This window comes from Polyergus mexicanus, unplaced genomic scaffold (genome assembly GCF_030449975.1).
Source record: "Polyergus mexicanus isolate NDT 795.1 unplaced genomic scaffold, iyPolMexi1.0 SCAF_9, whole genome shotgun sequence".
Classification (NCBI taxonomy): domain Eukaryota; kingdom Metazoa; phylum Arthropoda; class Insecta; order Hymenoptera; family Formicidae; genus Polyergus; species Polyergus mexicanus.
Window position 1 is genome coordinate 2,021,966 of NW_027223329.1, and position 22,560 is coordinate 2,044,525.

General features: G+C 34.4%; 2 protein-coding genes across 11 annotated transcripts in view; one reads left to right on the forward strand and one right to left on the reverse strand.

Annotated features, from left to right (window-relative positions):
• LOC138936417 (venom dipeptidyl peptidase 4) overlaps positions 1-22,560 on the forward strand; it is a 315,499-nt gene that overhangs the window by 227,019 nt on the left and 65,920 nt on the right. For all 9 annotated transcript variants that reach the window (XM_070301827.1, XM_070301834.1, XM_070301830.1 and 6 more), the window contains 2 exons: positions 5,806-5,900; positions 10,628-10,702. In XM_070301827.1, coding sequence (XP_070157928.1) covers positions 5,806-5,900; positions 10,628-10,702 — 170 coding nt within the window. The remainder of the gene's footprint in view (positions 1-5,805; positions 5,901-10,627; positions 10,703-22,560) is intronic.
• Rpi12 (RNA polymerase I subunit RpI12) overlaps positions 1-22,560 on the reverse strand; it is a 130,518-nt gene that overhangs the window by 38,346 nt on the left and 69,612 nt on the right. Inside the window, exon 4 of one of the 2 annotated variants that reach the window (XM_070301842.1) lies at positions 2,156-2,167. The exons of the other annotated variant lie outside the window; for it this stretch is intronic. The gene's annotated coding sequence lies outside the window, so the exon portion shown is untranslated. Of the gene's footprint in view, positions 1-2,155; positions 2,168-22,560 lie in introns of those variants that run through there. 2 annotated transcript variants of the gene reach the window in all.

Below are 22,560 nucleotides of genomic sequence, written 5' to 3' on the forward strand. Positions count from 1 at the left end.
TTAAAAATAAAAAAATTAGATTTTTATTAATGTCTGGAGAGATATAAGATACAATTATGTTTGGAAAAATACTTATAGTAAAAATTAATTATAATATTATATATTATTATTTTAATTTAAATATTCCGTTAAATATAATTTATCGTTATATTTGTTGTGTAACATATGTTTTGATGATTTATATCCTATATCTTTCATTTTCATTCTATTTGGAATAAAACATGCATCCTGTTGCACGTGTTTACGCAAGAAAATAAATGCGCGTAAACCGCTTTTGCATCACCGCGAAATTTACACGGAAATACGACTTCCTTTCTCATTGCATTCTCGCGCCTAAGAAAACTACGGTAGTTCCATTTTGCGTATTTCCTCTTCATTGTACGGTAGCATAATGCGCGACTGTTACAGACGGAATAATACTTTTGTACGACGGAGGTAAACGTGATATTGTTTCTGCAGCAGCGAGGTAACTGCGATAACTGCGGCCCGAAACTGTTTACAGATACAGCTACAATATAAGACTCCGTCCGAGTATAGAATTTAGACAATAGCACGGACTGTATTAACGCGAACTTTCCGTATACTTTCGTTACGATGAGTAGATCCGAAGAGCATTTTTCAGCAGTTGTTACAAACTTTTGGTTGCATTAATAAGAGAGAGCTTATTTAAACAACTGATCCTTTTAATAATTCCATTATACACAATTTATACTAGATAAAATTTAAAATTGTCGAATGCAAATAGTATTGTCGAGAGAGACGATAACACTTTTGTATCGCGATTGTGACGCGGCTCTTTAACGACCGCCTCTGAAATGGTTATGTAAATGACACGTATGGCAAAGTCCACTTGTGCGGCAACGTGTCGCACATTTTCGTCGATATATGTACAATACATTTTCGTCCCAGCCGTGCCAGATTTCACGCACCAACCGGCCGGACGTGCGCGCGGGCGCGTGTATGTCATTGCAAAACATATTTCAACAATATGCGGAATACATATACGCGTATAGACGGGGGAAATAGGCCGGCGATGCATACGGGATCGGCAAACTAGCTGCAAAATTGATTCCCGTCTATTGTTGGTTTAATCGGGACGCAGGGAGTAATAAGCGTCATTAATCGTTGCGTAATGATGCGACATTAAAAGAAATAATTCGCACCAGGATATTAATTAAATGTATTGTTTCGCACAAATTTATTTATGCCCGATTTTAATGATGATTTACCGTCTACTCGAGGTCGTGAGTCCTAAACCTCTACAAACATTAATTTACATTTGTAGAAACTGCTGATGAGTTTTATTAAAACATATTTTTTGTCTCGCAATATTCTTCTTAACTTGATATTAAATGAAATTAGCTGAAATGTCATTTTAAACGTGTAACGTAAACAAAATTTGATATCATAAAGAAATTATCTCGGATACTATTTTCATCAACAAATGAATATTAAAATTAATGATTCTCGTTTTCGATTTAAATAACATACATTGACGAATTAATAATGTAATTTTAATGTAATTTTAATAATTTATATATTGACGAATTAATAATGTAATTAATATATAAACTTATAAATAAATTCTGAATCTCTCTCTCTCTCTCTCTCTCTCTCATTTAAATTTTTACAGGAAATAATCAATTATTACAGCTTGTCTCATCGATAATACATGTCAATTTGTGATTCAGATGGAGATAAATCAGTGACGAATTAAATTATTTATGTCAAATATAGATTTCGTTAAAAGTTCATCGCGCGTGAGTTTCAAATGGCATCGTTTACAACCGATACAGACATTTAAAAAAGTGTTCGAGCTTAAACCGAGCTCTGACGCGCGATATTTTCGCCCGATAACGCTTCCTGCGGAAGCCGATCTATAAAATTCACGCTACGTTTGCATTTTTCGTTTCGGCCTATTTCTTGCGAGATATACGCGGTCGGTAGCGGTAAATCGTAAACGTCGCGGCTCTCTTTTCGCCTCTCTCTACCCCCCCCCCCCCCTCTCCCCCTCCTAACCGTTCCTTGTTCCGTCGCCGTGAAATCCCAGAAGACGTCGAGTCTGTTCCAGCCATCCGAACTACATCGCTCCGGATGTCTTCTTGTTGTGTGTCCCACGTGTAAGATACGATGGTGTCTCGTTAACGCGTTATCCGCCATGAGAAATCTATCAAATTCCTCGGTATAATGTTCACCTCAATGTAAATCATTTTCTGTCCCATTTAGAAGACAAATAACACGGAAAGTACAATATAATATCGTGTGTGAAAAGAATTTATCATGCTTGTGAAGAAATGTAGTCTCCGAAAAATTATTATTTCTATATCTCATGATTTGTCAAAAATAATTTGATTTAAATTGGGAATAACAACTTTGACGGTTAATCATTATTATTGAATTAAAACATTTATTATCTACGAAATATTAATAAAAATAATAATATTCTATAGCATCTGTATATTAAAAAAGTATTTTTCTGATGATATGCATTTATAATTATTTTTGAATGCATTGTCTTTAATTTCTTTTACTATCTTGTCAACTATGAAAATATAGAATGGAAAATATCGATTTGCTGTAATTATGTGCGAAAATTTTCGACATAATTTTGCTTGCGCGAAACTATTTATGAAAATTTACTCTGTATTTTGAGTGTGACAAAGTAAAAGTTATTTTATAATTCTAATACGGCTTTATATAATTTTCTCAATGCATTTACATGTTTAACGCTTATTAATTCGCCATTATTATTTCAATTGTTTGAGCAACAAAACAGTTCTATTTAATCGAACGCTGCGCACAAGAAATTAAAAAAAAAAAAAAAAAAAAAAAAAAATAGCCGTGTAGAATATTTAACTACATAGTTATCTCAACCAGTCGAATTTAATTACGTGTAAAATTCATCGTTTCGAGCGTATGAAAATTAACGAAAGAGAATCATTGATATTAAAGCCAAAGTAAATGCTAATAAAAAATGCACGAATCTTACACACACACACACATATATATTAATAATTATTGAAATTTACTATTTCTTTAATCAAAAATACTTATCTCTGTGTGTGTATAAGAAACGCTATCCATAAAATCATTACAGTTAGAGAATTATATCATTTTCTAAATATTTTGAAAAAATTCCGCAATATGTATAAACTAAGGATTATTTATTTCAATTTATTAGATTATAATTTAATGTATCTCTAAAGCGATGTTAATTTTTAATTGATTGAAGTTACAATGACGTTTAATTTAACTTTAAAATATGTGTGTGTGTGTGTATGTGATTTATTTCAGTTCCTCTCTATATAATTAACTAATGCGAAATAATTGAACAATTAACAAAGAGAAGCATCATTTTTTAAGTCAACGATAAATATTCTTCTTTTCAAAGAATATTTTGTAATTTTTCGAAACTTTAAAAGAAAATTCAGCCGTATCGGCTACCGTTATGTATTATATATATTGACAAAATATGATTTTTAACGATAAAATATTCGATGCTTTAAGGTAATATATATATAAATACGATTGTTAGATATTAACTTGTATGTTAATATATAAAATATATGTCTCATAATTATAACGAAAATAATGGGAATTTCTAATGACGTGAAAAGGCAACGAGCTTCAAACGCGCATCCGTATCTCTCTCTCTCTTTTTGGGAAACTTTGTTAATTAATCTTTCTCTAATACATGATATCGTATTTTAACTTTTATGGCGTCATATTGCCGAACATGTGGTTGCTTCGAAGCGTTTTAAATCAATCCTTCATCGTTTTTGCACGAAACTGGATTAAATAAGACATTAAGATGAGTAAATTAGGCGAGAATGAAGAGGAAAGTTTTTCATTGAAAGTTTTCCAAGGATTGAATCGCGCTCTGGTGGTTTCGGACTTATGGGTAAAGGAAAAAAAAAACAAAAAAAAAAAGATAATGTTGATTCGCTGTGCAATCTTTTTCTTCGTTCCGTTTGTCGTAAGGGAATGCAAATTCTATCGAAACGAAGGAAGGTCAGTGATTTGCGAAACGCAAATCAGCCTCTTCGAAGGATCAAAGTTCGCGGCGGAAAATTTCTACCGTCGAAAAAGCGGATCTCCTCCGATCTAACGATCCGTACGTTGAAATAGCTCACCGTGTCGCGTCGGACGGTTGCGATTCGTTTCACAATACAATGCCACCCCTTGTTCGTCGGTCGGGCGAACAACCGGCAGCCGTGCGGAACGAGGTTTATACCGCAAACGCGCAGACCTCTCGCATTAAAGGGGTGCGAACTATTTGATATTTCGAGAAATGCTCCGTTTTTCACGATTGCATTTCGTACTTTAAGAGACATCGTAGAATAATTATAGAAATATTATAGAAAATATCTGTATATACATTTTGAGTTTAATTTATTTATATTGATCATGATTTTTTTATGGGCAAAAAAAATAATTATGGAAAATAGCGGATATATTTGTAATTTGTAACAGAAAACAAGATTGCGAGTAAAGGAGATAAAAAGAAAAAAAAATTGACGTATACTATTAACCGTGTACTTATTATTGATTGTATTTTAATTGATCGTATATTTATAATGAGATATTCTTTATCATCATTTTTTAATCAATTCTATTGGATGTATAAATACATATGAAAGATTAATTAGATTAGAGATTGTGTATTTTTTAATATTTTCTGATTTACCTACATTTTTATCTGAGAAGGCGTCTTTAATTTAAATAGACATACTCTTTAAGTATTACCAAATAAGCGTCATTAGAATATCCGTATGATTCGCTACGTTATTGATCGCGAACGCTCAAAGACAATTAAAAGAAATTTTTCGCACAAGATATTATTCTCCCTCTATTTTCACCATCATACATTTGCCATCCATTTCCGGGTTTCACGTTGCCAATAAAAAGAAATCTGTCGAACGAACGTTTTTCCGGCGTGTGTTCGCGCAGCCGTTCGCTTCTCCCTCATCCTCCCCCCACCCCTCTCGTGCTTTATATTCTCTTCGATAACGATGAAAATATTTCTTACTCACGATCTATCGCCATCTAACTCAACGCTTGTTATCCCGAGGATTTTTACGGCCTCGATCTCGGTAAGATTGATGAAACGATGAGCTGTCGATCCGCGAAAATCGATTTTTGAGAAGGACGGCCTATCTTGAAATTTATTCGTATCTTTTTTTCTCTCTTCTCTCCGTTCCTATTCTGTCACTCTTTCTTTTCCCTTCTATTTTCCTTCTACTTCCGCTCGAAGGAAACTACACGCTCGGCTTTCTTTGCGCAAAAGCGAACGAACGATGTGGAGACAATGAATCGACCATCATTACCGAAGAAGTTTCATTTTTTTTTCAATAGTCTTTAATGGAGAAAAGAGCGAGTGTGTGTAACAACCGGATATCGCGATTAAAGATAAAAAAGAAATTTTTAAAAGGGATCTTTGAGGGATTTTTGATCAGGTATCCGAAGAAAGAGAAAAATGTTTATAATAATATTATCATTTATTTTCATTAAGCGAATATATCTTGTATAGCGAAGTGTGAAATAAAATTGATGAATTAAAATTGATGGTTTTTCTAATGTATCGAAATAGAAATGCAAAATCGCACGGTAAAACTTGTAATTTACGTGTGCGAGGAGAATGAGATTTTGTGCGAATAAAAGAAATTTTAAACGTGATACGGATATATAAACGTGAAAGTATGAATTACGGTATGTGAAAGGTACGATAAGGATATCACATCTGTCGCTGTGCGAATGTATTAATTTAAAATTTAATTCCCGCATACGCGTACTCCCTTGTTGCAGGAGACGAGATTCTCTATCGGGACGATATAGGCAATTTGCTGATCTACAACGTCAGCTCGGCCACATCCAAGATACTGTTGGATTCCAACAATCCTGTAAGTTTTCTCAGATTTCTAAATAAGTTATATGTATAAGTGTATATAAAAGTTCTCCTGAGTTTGCATGATATTCAGAAGCTTTCGTATCGAGGAATTTTCAGCTCGTAACGAAACTTATTGTTAGAATCATCGTTTCATATACCTTATTATACTTTTAATCTAATAATATATCATATAAATATATATAATATAATATAATATCATATAATATCATATGTATTATTTGTTATCATGAGTCATATGCGAAATAATAATTAAATCAAGCTTATATATATTAAATTGACACTGAAGAGTAAAAGCAAAACTGACAGTAATTAAATAACAATTAAACAAATAAAACAATATGCATTTATTAACGATATGTATGTATATCAATTATATGTTTTTTTATATTAATAATATTATTATATGTTACTGTGTTATTAGAGCAATTTTAATATACGTTGCATTTCGTGTACGCGCTAATGTATGCTGCGCAACAATTATTGCTGCATTAACATGCGCGCGATTAAATAGAAACCGCGCGGAACGAATAGCCGGTAGTGACCGAATTAATCGTTCGAACCCGCTGTCGCAACGACGCGTTCCCAAATCGCGGATAACGACCATAATATACCAACGAAAACATAGCATCTCTCTCATCCGTGTCCTCCGCTCCATGCTTGTCTCTCCTTCTCTCTTCATTTTCTTTCTCGCTCTTAATTCATATCCGCGCATGATCAATCAAAACCGTCCCGGCTCTTTCCATTATACGCGTGTACGAAAGCGGAAGCCGCGGATCGAATGCGAAAGCAGCGAAATCGGAAAGGGGGAATGTCGAAATTATTTCTCGATGCGGACGAGGGGAATGTAATGCATACAGGCCTTCCTTCCTGCCTGCATGCATGCATCGGCGACGCCCATCGTTATTCCCGCCGAAGAGATCGCGGCCGGTGACGGTAATTGCTCGTTATCTTTCACGTTCCGACACGCGCAATCTATCGTCGACGATCCTCATACACGCTCATAGGTAGGTAGGTAGGTAGGTACCAGTTTGTAAAATGATTCATTACGACATCTGTGTGTAGGACGATACCCATCTCCTCGAGATTTAACATTACGAGGTATCTTCGGGACGCGAGCTTCGAATGATTTATTCGTGGAATTTACGTATCGTAAAGTGAAATTATTTGTCACACATACATGTACTTTTTTGATATATATATATATATATATAGCAACTGCATATTTTTGTTTCGGGTTCATTCACCCCCGTAAACATCTTCATTAAACATTTTCATTACTATGGCCTGTCACATTTTTTTAATGACTAGCACAACACAACGCGCGCTTCGGATTTGCGATTTACGATACATACGAACAATATATTCCGCGTATATATAAGTTCTGCACACACATACCACAGATAAATGGTAAACATTCGTAAAATGCGGTAAATACGTTCGCGTTATACGATACTCATTCGATACTTCGATTCGGTGTACAATATTAATGAATTGTACAAAATTCAAAAATACGAAAAATATTTTTATTAAATTCGAAATTTATTTACCATATTATATTGGGATATGTATGAGATTGTCGGAATTTTTTTTTACCGTGTTCTACGAATTTGCATTATGCAAGTATCTTACGGGGATTTACTATACATATGTATCGATAAAAAAATTGTTACATAATTATATTACTTTTTATTACATTTTCTATTTCCATAATAAAAAATAATGATACATTAAAGCTTGGAGACGATGTAGCCGTACATTTGTCTTTCAAATCTCACAAACGACGATGAAAAGACCTTCTCTTCATCTCGGTTAAAATCTTTTTCCTCTTGTCACGCTTCGTAATCAGTAAACGAAGCAAGCTGGTTCTTTCAATTAAGTATAGATCGAGAGAAAGGCACTAAAGTGAAACTGCAAAGGCTTGATCGGTCTTGTGACACTCTGAAACTTTATTTTTTTCATCGCCTCTCTGTCTCACTCTTCTCTCTCAATGAGGTCTTCCGTTCGCTACATTGCTCAAAATCTTCAAAAGTGCTTCAAGCACGCAGCCCGACTCCTTCTTGCAGTTTAGACGGACGGCTTTATCAGGGGCATTCTCGCTATTAGTCCGAAAGCTATTAAGGAGTTTATGACCCGTGCAGCTTTGCTCGCGTACATATACAGCGTTCGCTTGAAATGCAGTTGTACCGAGAGCGAATAGGCTCGTCGAATACAATCGTTCAAATATACTTTTTTCCAAGACTGCCCTCGAAGATTCACATTTTCTACGTTATTAACGTATATATCGGATGTTATTGAAATTGTTGGATAAACATTAGAAGCGAGTTTTTTATACATCAAAGCGGAAAAAGAATTTATGCGAACGTATGTTCACTTTTTTTTTTTTTTTTTTTTTTTAAATGTATCTTTTCGCGATGTGATCATCCAAGATATCGCAAGATTAAAATTTTATCCGCGTGCATACATATTTTTCTCAGTGCGAAAAAAAAAATAGATTTTAAATTACGTGACAGTTAAAATTTGCATTTTATTTCTGTTATTCCGTGTAAAAATTTTGCATGTCGAGGTGTAACAAGTTTATTAGTACGTGTCAAGCTGTCCCAGCAGAACACTTTAAAATGAGTTCGGAAAGTTGCTAATAAAATTATAACTTTACCATATAACATAATAAAACTGTCAGTGCCGCTTTGTTCTCATGCCAATATGGTATCTGATATTCTCTCTTCTTTTCCTGCTGGGAAATTTATTGAGCCGGAGAAACATGCGCGTATAATCATGGTAATAAATATGGATTTAAAAAAGTTCTTCTTTATAATTTCTTTTACTGCTACATTTCAACGCAATCCACTACGAAAATTTTATCGTGAAAAATTTTGTTTAAAAATACATTTAAAAAATAATTTTTTTTTTTTTTAATTTATTGATATGTCGAGATCAATTTGTGAAATATTGCGAAATAATTTGTGAAATATTGACATTCGCGTACTTAAAGATATATGTATTATATTTAAAAAAAGTCTCTTTCTCCTATTCAACGTAAAATATACAACTTTGGAAAATTAGCGGATGCCTTTTTCAAACAGTTTTTTTTTTTAAAGATCTGAAACTTAAATTTCATTCATTTGCATATAAATTCAATCTTGCGCTCCCAGGTCAACAGAAAATAGTACTCGCTACCAAAACTCGACAGCGGGAATCGAAGCGTGGATCAGCATCAGGAACACGACCCGTTAACCGCGTTTATCACGCGAATAAATGTGTCCTATTAAAGTAATAATGGCATTCGTCGAGTCTGCCACAGCTATTACCGTATTATGATCGCGATGTTACGGTCAAACTGGGACTATCATCCAGTCGGTCAGTCCGCCTGTCCACCACCGATCGACCAACTGTCCGGGGAACGAATCATGTGTTGGGATCTCGTGACTTCCGCTTAACGATAGTCGTTCTATTAGAGGAGAGTCCGCCCGTCGTAGCTCATTCAACAAACGGGCAGCTCGTGTCGCGCGCATGATTATAATTTACTCGTCGTAAATTCGACAAACCGTCTCAAGTCGTCGCGGCATAATGCCTTTTTTGATGCGGTAAGTCCCGCATTACGCTCATCCCTCTAACGACTCCGCTTTATAAGCGATAGTTTTACCTGTGTGATTTGTGCACTAATCTCGAGCGAACAGGATTTGGCGGCGTTTGACTCGCAATTATCGCAACTCAACGCGCGAGTAGGAGATTTTCCGACTTTTGTCCGGGTGAATATTTAGAGTACTTTGTACGCGACATCGGTCTGTATAGATAGCAACAAACTCTTCGTGTCGTAGCAATTCGCGAATAGCGATCATGTTTGCATTTTAATCCTTTATACATGGGATAGAATTAATTTACGCGGTAAATTAATTGAGCATTAAATACATATTATATAATTCGCAGGATAATCGTTTCGTGTGCTTCCAGACAATGCCAAATCAACAAAGCAATTATGTATAATGAATTCGTTGTATTTGTAGAGCTATTTCATACATATTATTCCTGTGTCTATTGTATACTTTTAACGTTTTGTTTGTTCGAAAAATATATTGTATTTACTGAGGATATAAAAATTTATCAAGAGGACTAGGAAGCAATTGTATTTGTCGAAAATGGTCTTTTTGGGGGAATTTATTGCAAAAAAATAAATTAAAATTGTGAATTGTTCTTTAACAAAATGTTTATTAGAATCATAAATCGTAAAAAAATTTTTTTTTTTAGTTGAAAATATGCATTGGAAATGACGCTGTGCAGATGATCGAAAAGGATTTTTAAATAAGTTTTGAAGCGATAACTCAAATACAGAAGCTTAAATCGACTTGAAAAAAAATTGATGCACGTTCGCAATATGTATAATCTCGGACTGAACCTTTAAAAAGTCTGTGCAAACTTTAGTTTTTGAGAAAAAAATCAAATAGATCAAACAGTTTTTTGACGAACCTTTTTAAAAAAAATTGCCATTTTTAATCGTCTGATTTTTTTTGCTAGTAAACATTTTTTTCCCGATAAACATTTTGTTAAAGGACAATTTTCGATTTGAATTCATTTTTTGTAATGAATCCCCCCCCCCCCAAAAAAAAAGAATTCATTTTCGACAAATACGATTGCCTAGTCCCCTTAAGCCGAATTATACATTATTATATTGTAATGCGTGTAACGATGTTTGTAATTAATAATTTGTTACTTTTTATTTTACAGGCTCTGTTGTCGAGTTTTGATCATCAATTATCCGCCGATAAGAAGTATCTGCTGTTTGCCCTCAACTATCAAAAGGTAAGCGGTTAAAATTTTTGACAAATTAAAATAATCCCAGGTATTAGATATGTTAGGTACATTAAAGAAATATGATTGTGTGATAAAAGAAACGTTGTTTATGAGATCGGCTATACTTCATTATTTAATTAAAATCACGATTTTGAATTCGATGGTGTAATAATTACACTATACTAGCGGCACAACTCACCTCGCAAACATATGCAAATGAAGATTACAGCAGTGCGATATAATTGTTCCCGGCTCAGCCTTAGGCGAGCAGGTAATTTCTGACTTTGCATGTCTGATGCTCCTCTAATAAACTCAACGATAGACCATCAACTCTAATATTAATGTTAATGAAGGAGTGCCTTCTCTCTCTCGTAATAATAATTCTCTATATTTTTGAATAAATTGCAAATATTAGTTATTTAGATTTTGGTTTAGCAAATATTTCGCATTTATATTGCGCGATTATATATATATATTTTTTTTAGTAACGTTAAAATTGTATCTCTCTATATGAGATAAGTCATTCGATTCAAACGCTGATTTTATATATTTAATGAAAAATATATTTAGAGTTGCATGTATCTCTAATCGATATCAGCCATAATTCTTTAAAAATTTGCCCAAAATTGTCTAATTCGAAATAACACTCTTATTGCACGTATAATTGAAAATCCGAATATCAAATCGTATTATTTTCAAAATAAAAAGCATGTATTTTCAGTATAAAATTAAAATCTGGCAATATGAAATACCGTGGAAGAATTATTTAAGTTTTACTTTACGTCGGGTAAAATGAATCTTTATTAATAACATTTTGAATTCTAAAACACGCATTACTTGTTTACTTTACCGTTCTTTAAAAAGAAATATAATTGAAATATATTTTTTGTACTTTATAAAATATCTTTTTGAATATATGAATTATACAAAAAAGCCATTCAGAAATTAGATTCTTTTTCAGAAAAATTTGTTTATTGATGTTGGCATTAATAAGGATTCAGATTCTCGTGTCAGTGCGAATAAGCAAAGAGAAGATTATCTGAAAGTGATTCGTATTGCTGAACCGAATGACTGTAATAAACGTTTTGTTCCTTTTCTTCTGTTATTTTCCTCCAAGTACCGTTCGTCAAGTGATCCCGACCGTATACGTCAGCGTAGAAAAGCGCTTAAACTTCCAAAGACTAGTAATTATATAAGGAACCGAGATCATTTACGAAACTCCATGCATTCCCATTCCGAGCGGATGCATTCGGATGAACCGCGCGGGTAAATTAAGGCCGTGCAGTAATCAAAGTGATGCGAAGTTTGTTTAATCTAACAACACATAGAATTCGTTTAAAACGACGCTTTTTCAGCATTATCAATATAAAGATGAAAACTATTATATTATCCTTTTAATAGTTAACGTTCAACCTGTAGCACATTTTGCGCGCTCTACATATTTCGAATTTAAGTTTTTAATTTTGATACATTTTCTTTTTATTTTATCGAGAAAGCCAGTCTCTCTCTCTAGTGTTTAATAACACTTTTTAAATTCAAATATACATACTTATTTTGAGAAAAAGGAAGAGAGAGAAAGAGAACTTGCAAAGTTAAAGAATATCGAAAAATGACCAATGTTGGCTAACTAATTTTTATAATAAGTCTTTTGCAAGATAACATCAAATCTAATAAAGTTATTAATGTAACATTTTTTTTTTTTTTTACTTTTAAATGTTAAAAGAGTTCACACAATTCATTTATGCAATTTCAAAATTAAGCTGTTGATTTCTTGCCAATAAATCGTTAAGCTTACATAGGATTTATTTATACATTTTTTAGGGATCTTAAAATTTACAAGTTTTATGGGGTTTTTATCTAATAAATCATTTTAGTATCCAGAGATTGTATATGTAAAATTTGTTTGCGTCTCTCGTCATCGAAATTTTCTATTGACAACCTTCTTTTTGAGGCGTTGCTTTAAATCGTACATCAAATATGTTTCGATTATCCCAACAATGCCACAGAAAAAAAAAAAAAAAAAAAAAAAATATATATATATATATAGCAAATCTCAATCGAAACTCAAATAACGCTCTCGCGGGCAAAATGCACGTTTGCGTGCGATTTTTATTTTTGTTTATTCGTTCAACCAACCCCATACGTCACATATGCGGATTAACGTCACTCCGACTGCCTTTGACGCGGTGCGACCAAGTTAATTCGACGCGATCATGAGTAAAGAGATAGATAGAGAGTGAAAGAGAGAAAGAGAGAGAGAAGTAAAATCACGAATACATACCATGGCAAACTAAACACCATATAATACCAACGCGGTCACGCCACGCGGGGATTCTACGATTGTATGCGGCGACCTCTGTCTCCCTTCGCCCTCCCTCTCCTCTTTGTCCCTGTTAGACCACAGAATCACCGTCGTGCCCTGGCACCACCCATAACCGACCAACAATCGTCCGTCGTGCACGCCGGTCGGTCCAATTGCATATACATTACCGCTACCATACCTCTCCCTTCTCGCTTCCCCTGGCCTCGTCATGCCCTTTCATCCGCTCCTTCGTGTTCGTCGTCTCTATATGCCGACGGTCCACCGTGTAGCTGCGCTGTTACCGGCGCGGCGTACGTGAAATCCTGAGTTATGTCCTGGACGGACCCATCTGGATTTCCGAAAAGGGATCGGGCGCCATCCGCCAGCGAGTAATCGCTCTCGGAGAAATCGCCGAGGTTTCTCCTGTTACCGATCTGCCAATGCCTCCTCGGAGAGCATGCCCGAGCATTTTGCGAGATTGGACAGATTGATGGATTGGGCTGAGATGAATCCAGAATATTTAGTGTCGCGATAAAGAAACGTAACAAAATTGAAAGGACATACGCATCGCAAATCATCGTGCTTCTATATTATCTTGTCAAAAGCTAATAGAAACATACAAGATCCTTGATATTTGATATAATTATTTTATACCGTTGTTTTATAGCAGTTTTTTTTTTTAATGGTTATCTTTGTTAGTTATACTATAGATAGAATGTGCATTAATAATCTTGTTAAAAATTTAAAAATTGTATATAATTGCTTATCGCGTTTTAACTAATAATAATAACTTGGCAATTTATGACAATTGAACAATTGATTTATAATAATATAGAATAATCTTGATTTGTCAAAATATGTTTATTACACTTACATTGTTACGATGATATCGATACGCGTAACTAAATTGACATAATTGACACACTTTATTGAATCCTCTCTACCGCATATAATTATGTAAACTGTCGTATAAATTCCCCCGTGAAAATTCGAAATATGTATAGTATAAACACTCGTGCTCTTCTCCCTCCCTCTCTCTTTCTGCAGCGCATATCGATTAAACTTACCGCAGTTTCTAAACAGAGGACGAGAACTGGACACAGTAGAGATTTTTCTCATTAGAAGTAATTAAAAGTTTTCATCTGGTGATATTTTTTTTCTTTTCGTTAAAAATTCCGTTTTATTAATTTTTCTCCGCACGGTGCTGCGATATTAGAAGTAGCATCTGGCGCAAAGCATGTCTCTAATACCTTGTGAAATTATGCACTATTAATGTTGCGGAATTCTCCAGCACTTACTCCATTTTTATAAATTAAGTGCATTACGCCTTCTGTGCGAGTGGATTTCGCGTACTGTTTTAAGAAGAATGACGTTATATGCTCAAAGCATAACACAGATATATTGTAATATTATTATTGTTTCGCTCTCTTTGATCTCCTCCATCATATAAAACGCAATGAAAGCGGACGCCAATGTTTTTATATTCATAAAATTTATCAACTTGAACGAAGTAAAATTAATTATTGAATTTAAAGCATAACATAAACATAAAGCATACTAAATTTTTCCCTTAAGAAAAATGTGCTAGCATTTTGCAACAAAGAACTATTGTAATTTGTAGCATAGAAAAATCTTTATCGATTTATTATAATAATTATTGGATTTTGAAATTTTATTGTTAATAGATCAATAATATTTACATATAATTTACATATAATAAGATTAATATATTTAATTTAAAAAAATTCACGTTTTATTTTTAAATTTTTAATAAAATATATTTATATAGAAATGATCGATTTTATCGTCGATATCAAGAATAATTGATTTTCGATATTGGTTAACCGCAAATCTTTCTCTCTCTCTCTCTTTCTCTCTTACCATATGCGTCGTTCTTTTCCGCTCAATCGCGTCTAAAGGAGTGCTACAGTTGATTAGTGCGAAATTAAATGTGAATCTTTTTCAATTAAACGGACAGAATTATATCCGCAATCCACTGTGTCAGTCTACATTTCATGATTCGTCGGCACATTCAATTAAATTTTTTTTTATCCGCACATACACACCGTACCAATACCGACCGACGTCGCGCTGTTTCTCGCCGATCTCGCTATATCTCTCTACGTCAACTTTATAACATCAAACGCCAGCGGCGTAATCCCGCCACGATCCACAGTGTATCGACCATTAATTAAACGGCGTTTCTGTTAAATTTATATTATCCGTGATCCGCGGGGATTATCGGTGATAAATCGAATAGATGATTCTTCCTGATCCGGCCTTGCTGTATCGGGCATCGCGTGCGCGAAATATTTCGTATCGATTTTATTTAGAGCTTATGTAAAGAGGAGGGAAGAGATTAGGGGGAGATAGAAATGAGATTATCTTACACGGTGATAGGAATTTTAGTAACAGCAAGTGTAATAATTTTTGATGTTTTATGTTGTATTTTTTTTTCTCCCCTCTTATAATCTCCTTTATTGCGCGAAAAATATTCTGCAAGGGACGCTCGCGACGCGACAGAATATTTTACCGCTCTCTATCTTTAAGATAACGATACCAGGTGCATCTGCGAGCCTCATGATCCTATAAAGGATCTCATATAGACTACGTGAGTCTCCGACCGTCGATGACACAAAAAGAATACGAAAACATAGCATTTGCTGTTTCTTGTACCATTAGGGAAACCTTTAGTTGAGTACTGGCGCGCTACAGTACGTGTTACACGCGCCCTTTTTGCGTCATTACTGCTTCAAGGAGGGAGAGAGAGGGGTGAGGGAGGGGAGGATAATAATCGTTATGGCAAAAAGAACATTTTTCGTTTCCTTCTTTCTGATAGAACTATAGAAAAAAATTACAATTATCTTTAATTGAAATAATGGCGTTTGTTATGGTGTATTACATTTTAAGTATTAATTAAGTATTAATTAAGTATTAATTAATTATATTTTATTATTTGTATTATCTTATTATATGTAGAATGATAAACTGAATATTTTTTTTAATGGTATTAGACGTAGGTTATACAATAATTTTTCAAAGTGCACGTATCTCGTAATTTTGAAATTATTTTTATTTGATATATTTTAAGTCGGTTCTATATATTTTAAATGGATTTTTGATCTGACGCCATCTTTCGTGCGTTTTTCGTAAATTTATTAATCCACATTTCACTCGTATTATATGCAGTATATTTTTGTATTTTCATGTATTATTATTTTTCTCTAACTAATTAGTACAAGCCCTAGAGGATAATGACATAATTAACTTTAGAGAACGCGAAATAAAATTCTTCTTTGTCCGCATTTCCGAAAATACTCGATGAGAATTTACTCTTCCAAGAATTCGCTTTTTATCTCGATTTTCTTCGTTTTATGTTGCGCAACTCTTTCATGTTCTCCGTATATACATCCTGAAAAATATATAGAAAAATAACAAACAAAAACCTAAGATAAAAATAAATAACATTCTTTTTTTGATTCTTGCTATGTTTTTCAGTGTATTCTATATCAAAAAATAAAAGGGACCATCGTAACATTACAGGCGACAAAAACCCCATTAAATATGTTCGATAAATTTATTCTTATTTATGTAACTAATCCCATTGTGATTTGCTAGAGTCATTTTTAACAGCATTTGCTACAATAACAATTAAACCTTGAAATAATCATAATTAAATACATGTTGAATATATTTTACGTATATAATGCAAATATAAAATGAATGAGACCGTAAACTTCAATATGTTTGTTCTAGAATTATACAATAAATACATTACGTGTTTTTAATTGAATCCTTTTAATCCGAGAATAATGCTTTATTTCATTACTTTCAATATTCTAACTGTATTTACATTACAAGATGTAGATATTGTTTAATTAAATCAATTTAATTAGTTTACCAATTATTATATATTAATCGTTATAATTTTTTTAAGTTTAAAATAATTTCCAACAAATCAAGATTATTTTAAATTATTACAAATTAATTGCTCAATTATATCTATTATAAATTACGAGCTGTTTTATCGGTTAAAATGTAATTAACAACTAGAGTACTATTTTTTAATAATAGCATTCTCTTTGAATAGTGAAAATATATGACAAAAATTAAAGCAGAGATAATTTAATAATTTTCAAAAATGTTTCCTCATACGTTTCTTTTTAAACGATAATGATCGATAACATCGCATACTTCTCGATCCGATATTAAATAGAATACGTCATTCACTGCGGCACACAATTTGATGATTAGAATTATGAATTACACGAATCGTTTCATGCAGTCGCGACGCGCTTTTGGCCATCGTCCACGGAACGCGATCGAATTTTTCTTTCGCCAACTCTCGTTCACCTCGTCGAAGTCCCCGAAGCTCCTCGGACTACTTGCTCGGTTCTAATCCAGGATTTATGCCGCGCTCTCCCGCTAATTCGGAATTTATGCCGGCGATACTTGGACATAGTTACCGATGACATTGGCGTGCTGTAATTCCGGCGCAGTGTGTCCGACCGAATGACGTTGCATTCCAAAAGCATTAAGTCCCCGTTCAATGGTATCTCGACCCCGTATATCCCCCGCTCTCACCTCTCGATATCTTAGATTTGTCTTAATCTTATTACGACTAATTAAGGTAGACTGCCATCCTCGTGAAATCTCGCGATTCATTTCCTCGTTATGTATTTTTCTACCAGTACCCGCTTTTTATTGTATAACGAGGAGCTATTGTCCGATCTGTGTACCGGTTTTACGTATATTTTAATAGAAGTTTTTATATAACTATACGATATTTTGCAAACATAAGCGTTGGATAAATAATAACGGAATATATTCGAGTCAATTAGTTTGTTGTTGCTGGTCTGTTATCAGATTTAATTTGTAATTTTAATTTTTAAAAGGAAAATAGAGGAAAATATAATTTATAAACTACATATGTGAGTTATCCTTTTTGTTGACGCGATTTAGAAACTTCACATATCTGGACTAAAGTCTAAATGGCTTGATAGCGAAAATCTCCAGAGATAATTCTAACTTTCAAAGAAATTTATATAAGTAACATTTCCCGTGACACACAAGAGGGAAGATTTTTCCGTGAAATTTTTTACTTATGAAAATTTATTCAATTGATTGAGACATGCTTATTAAGTTATTTTATCCAGGACATGAAAAATATAATACAAATGTTTCTAAAAAAAATTCGATCTGCAAAAGTAATCGAAACATTTATCACGAAGTACATATATTGTCCAGGTAGGTTATATGTCGGGATACGCGTTTCATATATAATATCACGAAACATATTCAGCGAGCACAGCACCAATTTTCGTATATCGATATAAGCATAGATATAATATATATTACGGATATAAATTTTGCCTAAGGAAGAATCTAGGAATCGCGAGACATTTTGAATATTCTATCAAACCGGGCGAATGAAGATTACATAGAGAAAATTATTTAGAAGCTTGTATAAATCCCTCCGATAAATGCGCAAGAGGAAATATAACTAGTTCCGCCGGATCCATATCTCGCGAGCACGATCGAGGATTAAGTGACGCGAGTCGCGTCTAAGCGGGGATAATGCGCGAAAATGCTACAGGATAAAATAGAGATACTGTACAGGACGGTATCAGGCGTAATCCCGAAGTAATCGCTTCCATCTGTACCTCAATCACGATCGGGAGCTCTTTCGGTCGCATACGGTCCATTACTGACCGCCGGATGACCGATAACGGACTCGCACTACTGGCGAGACGGCTGACCCGCGACGCCGGTAGCTACTGCTGTCAGTAGTGCAAGCGGACGTATCAGGAGCCGGCTACTGCCAGTAGTAGTGCAGACGAACTGATCAGACGCGCGCGCGCGCGACAGTAGTAGCATAGGCAGATAGATGAGACGCGCGTGGTAACGATGACAACATTTAAGCACAGACGGATGTATCAGCGCTTTGTGGAGAATTTTACGATTAATTCGTATTACCCGTATACACACACACACACACATACACAGACACTTACGTATAGCCCCGATGGTTTGCCGATAAATGCCGCGAGAAAGTTGTCATAATGGTTGTAGTCGTCGCTTATCAGCCATTTACTTGAATTACCGATGCAATATTTATTCACGTTATATGTATATTTGTATAAATTTATATATCAATATCCATTATTTCATATTTATTTAGTCGATATGTTTATTCAGAATCTTTCCAGTTCTGATGTTTATTTTTATTTTACTTTAGCAAGCATTATTTTTTATAAGGGATTATGGGCATGGCTTCTCGATATTGATGCAAATGTATAGATGTGATTTTGCTTTTTTTAAATTGGAAATATTAAAAATAATAAATATATAATATTCAATAACAACGGAGAAGACATCTTGTACCTTAAAATGCGAAATTCTCATAACTTATCGATATAACTTTAAAAACTAGAAATGTTATGGATTTCAAGTCCAATTTTTATTTAATACTGTATTTCTCAAAAAATATAGTTTAATATAATAATAAATATTAATTTTAGTATCTGATTCGAGGTTGCCTGAAAGAACGAGTTTACGAGATTACTTTGAAAAGATAGTATCTTTTTGGAGAAATGCGAGAATTGATTGAGCTCTCACTCGATGGACAATCGATGGACGTTCGTTCGTAAACAGTCGAGTCTCACGGGGATATAAAAGGATGTGGGGCCCATAAAGAACTCGGGCGCGACAGCGCCATGTGTTCGTGACTTCGATAAATGATAGGGCTATGTACAAGTAGTTACGTACACGTGTTCCGCGAGACCGTAACATCAATCCGAACATCGACGGTAAACGGATCGGGTCATAGAGTTCCTACGCGGTGGGACGAGGAAGCGGGAGAGGTTCATGGATGATTTTAACGAGACGTTCGCGCGTTTATGCGATCGCCCCCTCTCTCGAACAGGATACTCCGTTATCGTCATTCTCGCGAACGGCATCGCCCGTTGCCGAAGATTTAATGTCCCGCAATTGTCATCGATACCCGTGACGGTCATCCCGATCGTTACATTTTATTTTGATTTTTGACAGTGATAAAAGCTTTGACGGGTCGAGCGTCGCGTTGAGAAATTCGGCGTACGTTCGAAAATTGTACGATTGTCGCATCAGCGCGTTTTCAAATGCTCATTTCTGTAATCATTGAACGTAAAATAAAATATTTTGTATCAAATGTAATTAAATTGATCGAGTTTTTCAATATCAATTAATATGCGCATTATATATCGGAAATAATTTTATTCGTTTGTATACATAGTGATAAAGGTGGTGTAAATTTTAATTGCTCTTTTAGATGTTCTTAATTTATATAAATTTTTGTTTTATGATTAATATTGGCACGTAGATATTTTATTTATTTTATTCAGTATTTTTATTCGCTCGATGAAAACATTTACGCTTTTCGCGATATTTTATTTATTACCAATTGATAACGTGCTTATGAAAATTCCTTTTTAATTCAGTATCAAATGCGGCGCGATTGTTTCAAAGAGCATTCAAACCTGTATTGTTCCGTACAGTACAAAACGATAAACTAAATAGTTTCCGGCAAAAATTCCATCGTCTATATGTAACGCGCGCATCACGTTTATTCGTTTCACCGAGCAAGGCCAGAACTCAATATTCAAATATCTGCGATTAAAACTTGCTCGCCGCTCTATCGTTAAATCTGCCGACGATCAGAATCAAGAGCGAGATCAATTTTTCACCGCCATCCATAAGTAAGAGCGCATTAAATTTACCATGGTTGTCGGTCGTTAATTAATTAAAGTCGCTAATGGAAATTATGCCGGCCTTTGAAGTCCCGGAATGTCGAAGTATAATGACTCTCACCGGAAAATAGATGGTCCATCAATTATCGATGAGAGAACCCTTTCCGTTGCATTTTTGATGAAAAACGCAGTGCGAGGAGAATCACGTACCGCGTTCTGTTTCCGATCCTTCCGAGATCGGTTTAGGGGAGAGAAGCTTTACGCGAAATTCCGGGTCAGAGTGGCTCGTTAAAACGTCAATGGGATTCCGGTATCGATTCCGCCCCTCCCCCCCCCGATCTCGAATTCACGTCCCGTTCGCGTAACGTAAGCAATAAGAGTGCCGTTGAAACCGCAGCTGAAGCTGCCATCGCGTTTTCCTCTTTCCTTTTCCGCGCTATGACTTATTCCCTCCCTTCCTCCTCGCTCGATCGAAACAGTTGTCTCGTGATAAGACGTGGGAAAATTGTCGAAATTGATGTTGGCAAGATTTATCATTGCGCTTGTTGTTCGCTCTTGGAATTTGTTCGGCCTTATGAATATCCGATCGTATTTTTGAAAATAAAAGTATCGCGATAAAACGACCTATCGTGAAAATTTATATTCCTCGGTTTATAGTTGAACTGTTCATCGGAGCGATAACATACCTCGTTCATTGAAAGAAGCAAACATTGCGAAAGTGCTTAATGCAAAACCGAGTTATTTTATACAGTAGCACTTTTTTATGGTTCCGTAACAAGAAAAATTTATATATTTGTCATATATTTATTTATGTGGCTATTTACTGGGGGGGGGGGGGGAAACATTAATTCTTCGTTGAAAAGTATATGACGCATTTTTATAGAAAAATTAGATACAGATGGCAAGAAATTAAATTTTTTTTAGTAAATTATTTTTTAATGAATATTTTTATTCTTGTTTATAATTAATACATGATTCATAAGCTGATGATATACGATAAAATTGGCTGAATAGAAGGGATATTTAAAGTGCAAAAATGTTGACGGCGATCGCATCGTGTAAACTGGTATTCGGTGACGTAACGATCATTGCTATGCTTCTCAATGAGCTCATGATTCATTATCCGCTCACTACTGTACAGCCATTATGTCTATCCATGCGATAGACATTGATTGCTCAATATTGACATTGATTTGAAACGCGTGAAACGCGACAAACGCAATCTAGCAAAATTCATTCTATGAAACTAAACATGCCATACGCCACGATTTTTTTTGAAAAATAATATATATCCTAATTAATAAAATAAAATCTGAAACTGAATATACGCGAGAAATAAAAATACACCGGTGTTTCGTATTTTTTCCCGACTATAATCTTTATTTCTAGGAAACATTGTATCAATTATCTTATAAGAGTTGAATTAAATTAGCGAATAAATTAGCCAATTTTAATTTCTAAGAGAAAATTTATGTCATTATATTTACTGCGTTGCGAAATTATTTACATTTTTAAGAACTACTGGAATGTAATTTAAAATATTAGCAACAAAGAGACGACGCTTATCTGTATCTATAATTTGTCTTTAATTTAAAATAAAATTCTCTCCTAAAAATCATATTACCTATACTCGTAATAATTAATGCTTGAACGATAGTATGCCGACAACTTGACGATAAATGCGATTCAATCCTAGTAACGAACGTTCCAACGAACGCTTCAATGATTCCTACGTCACATGTTTCGACTATACGATGCAACACATCCAGCTCCCTGCAATAACGAACCTAACGCGACATTCGCAAGAGCCACATTCGCTCAGCCGCAGTCGAATTGTT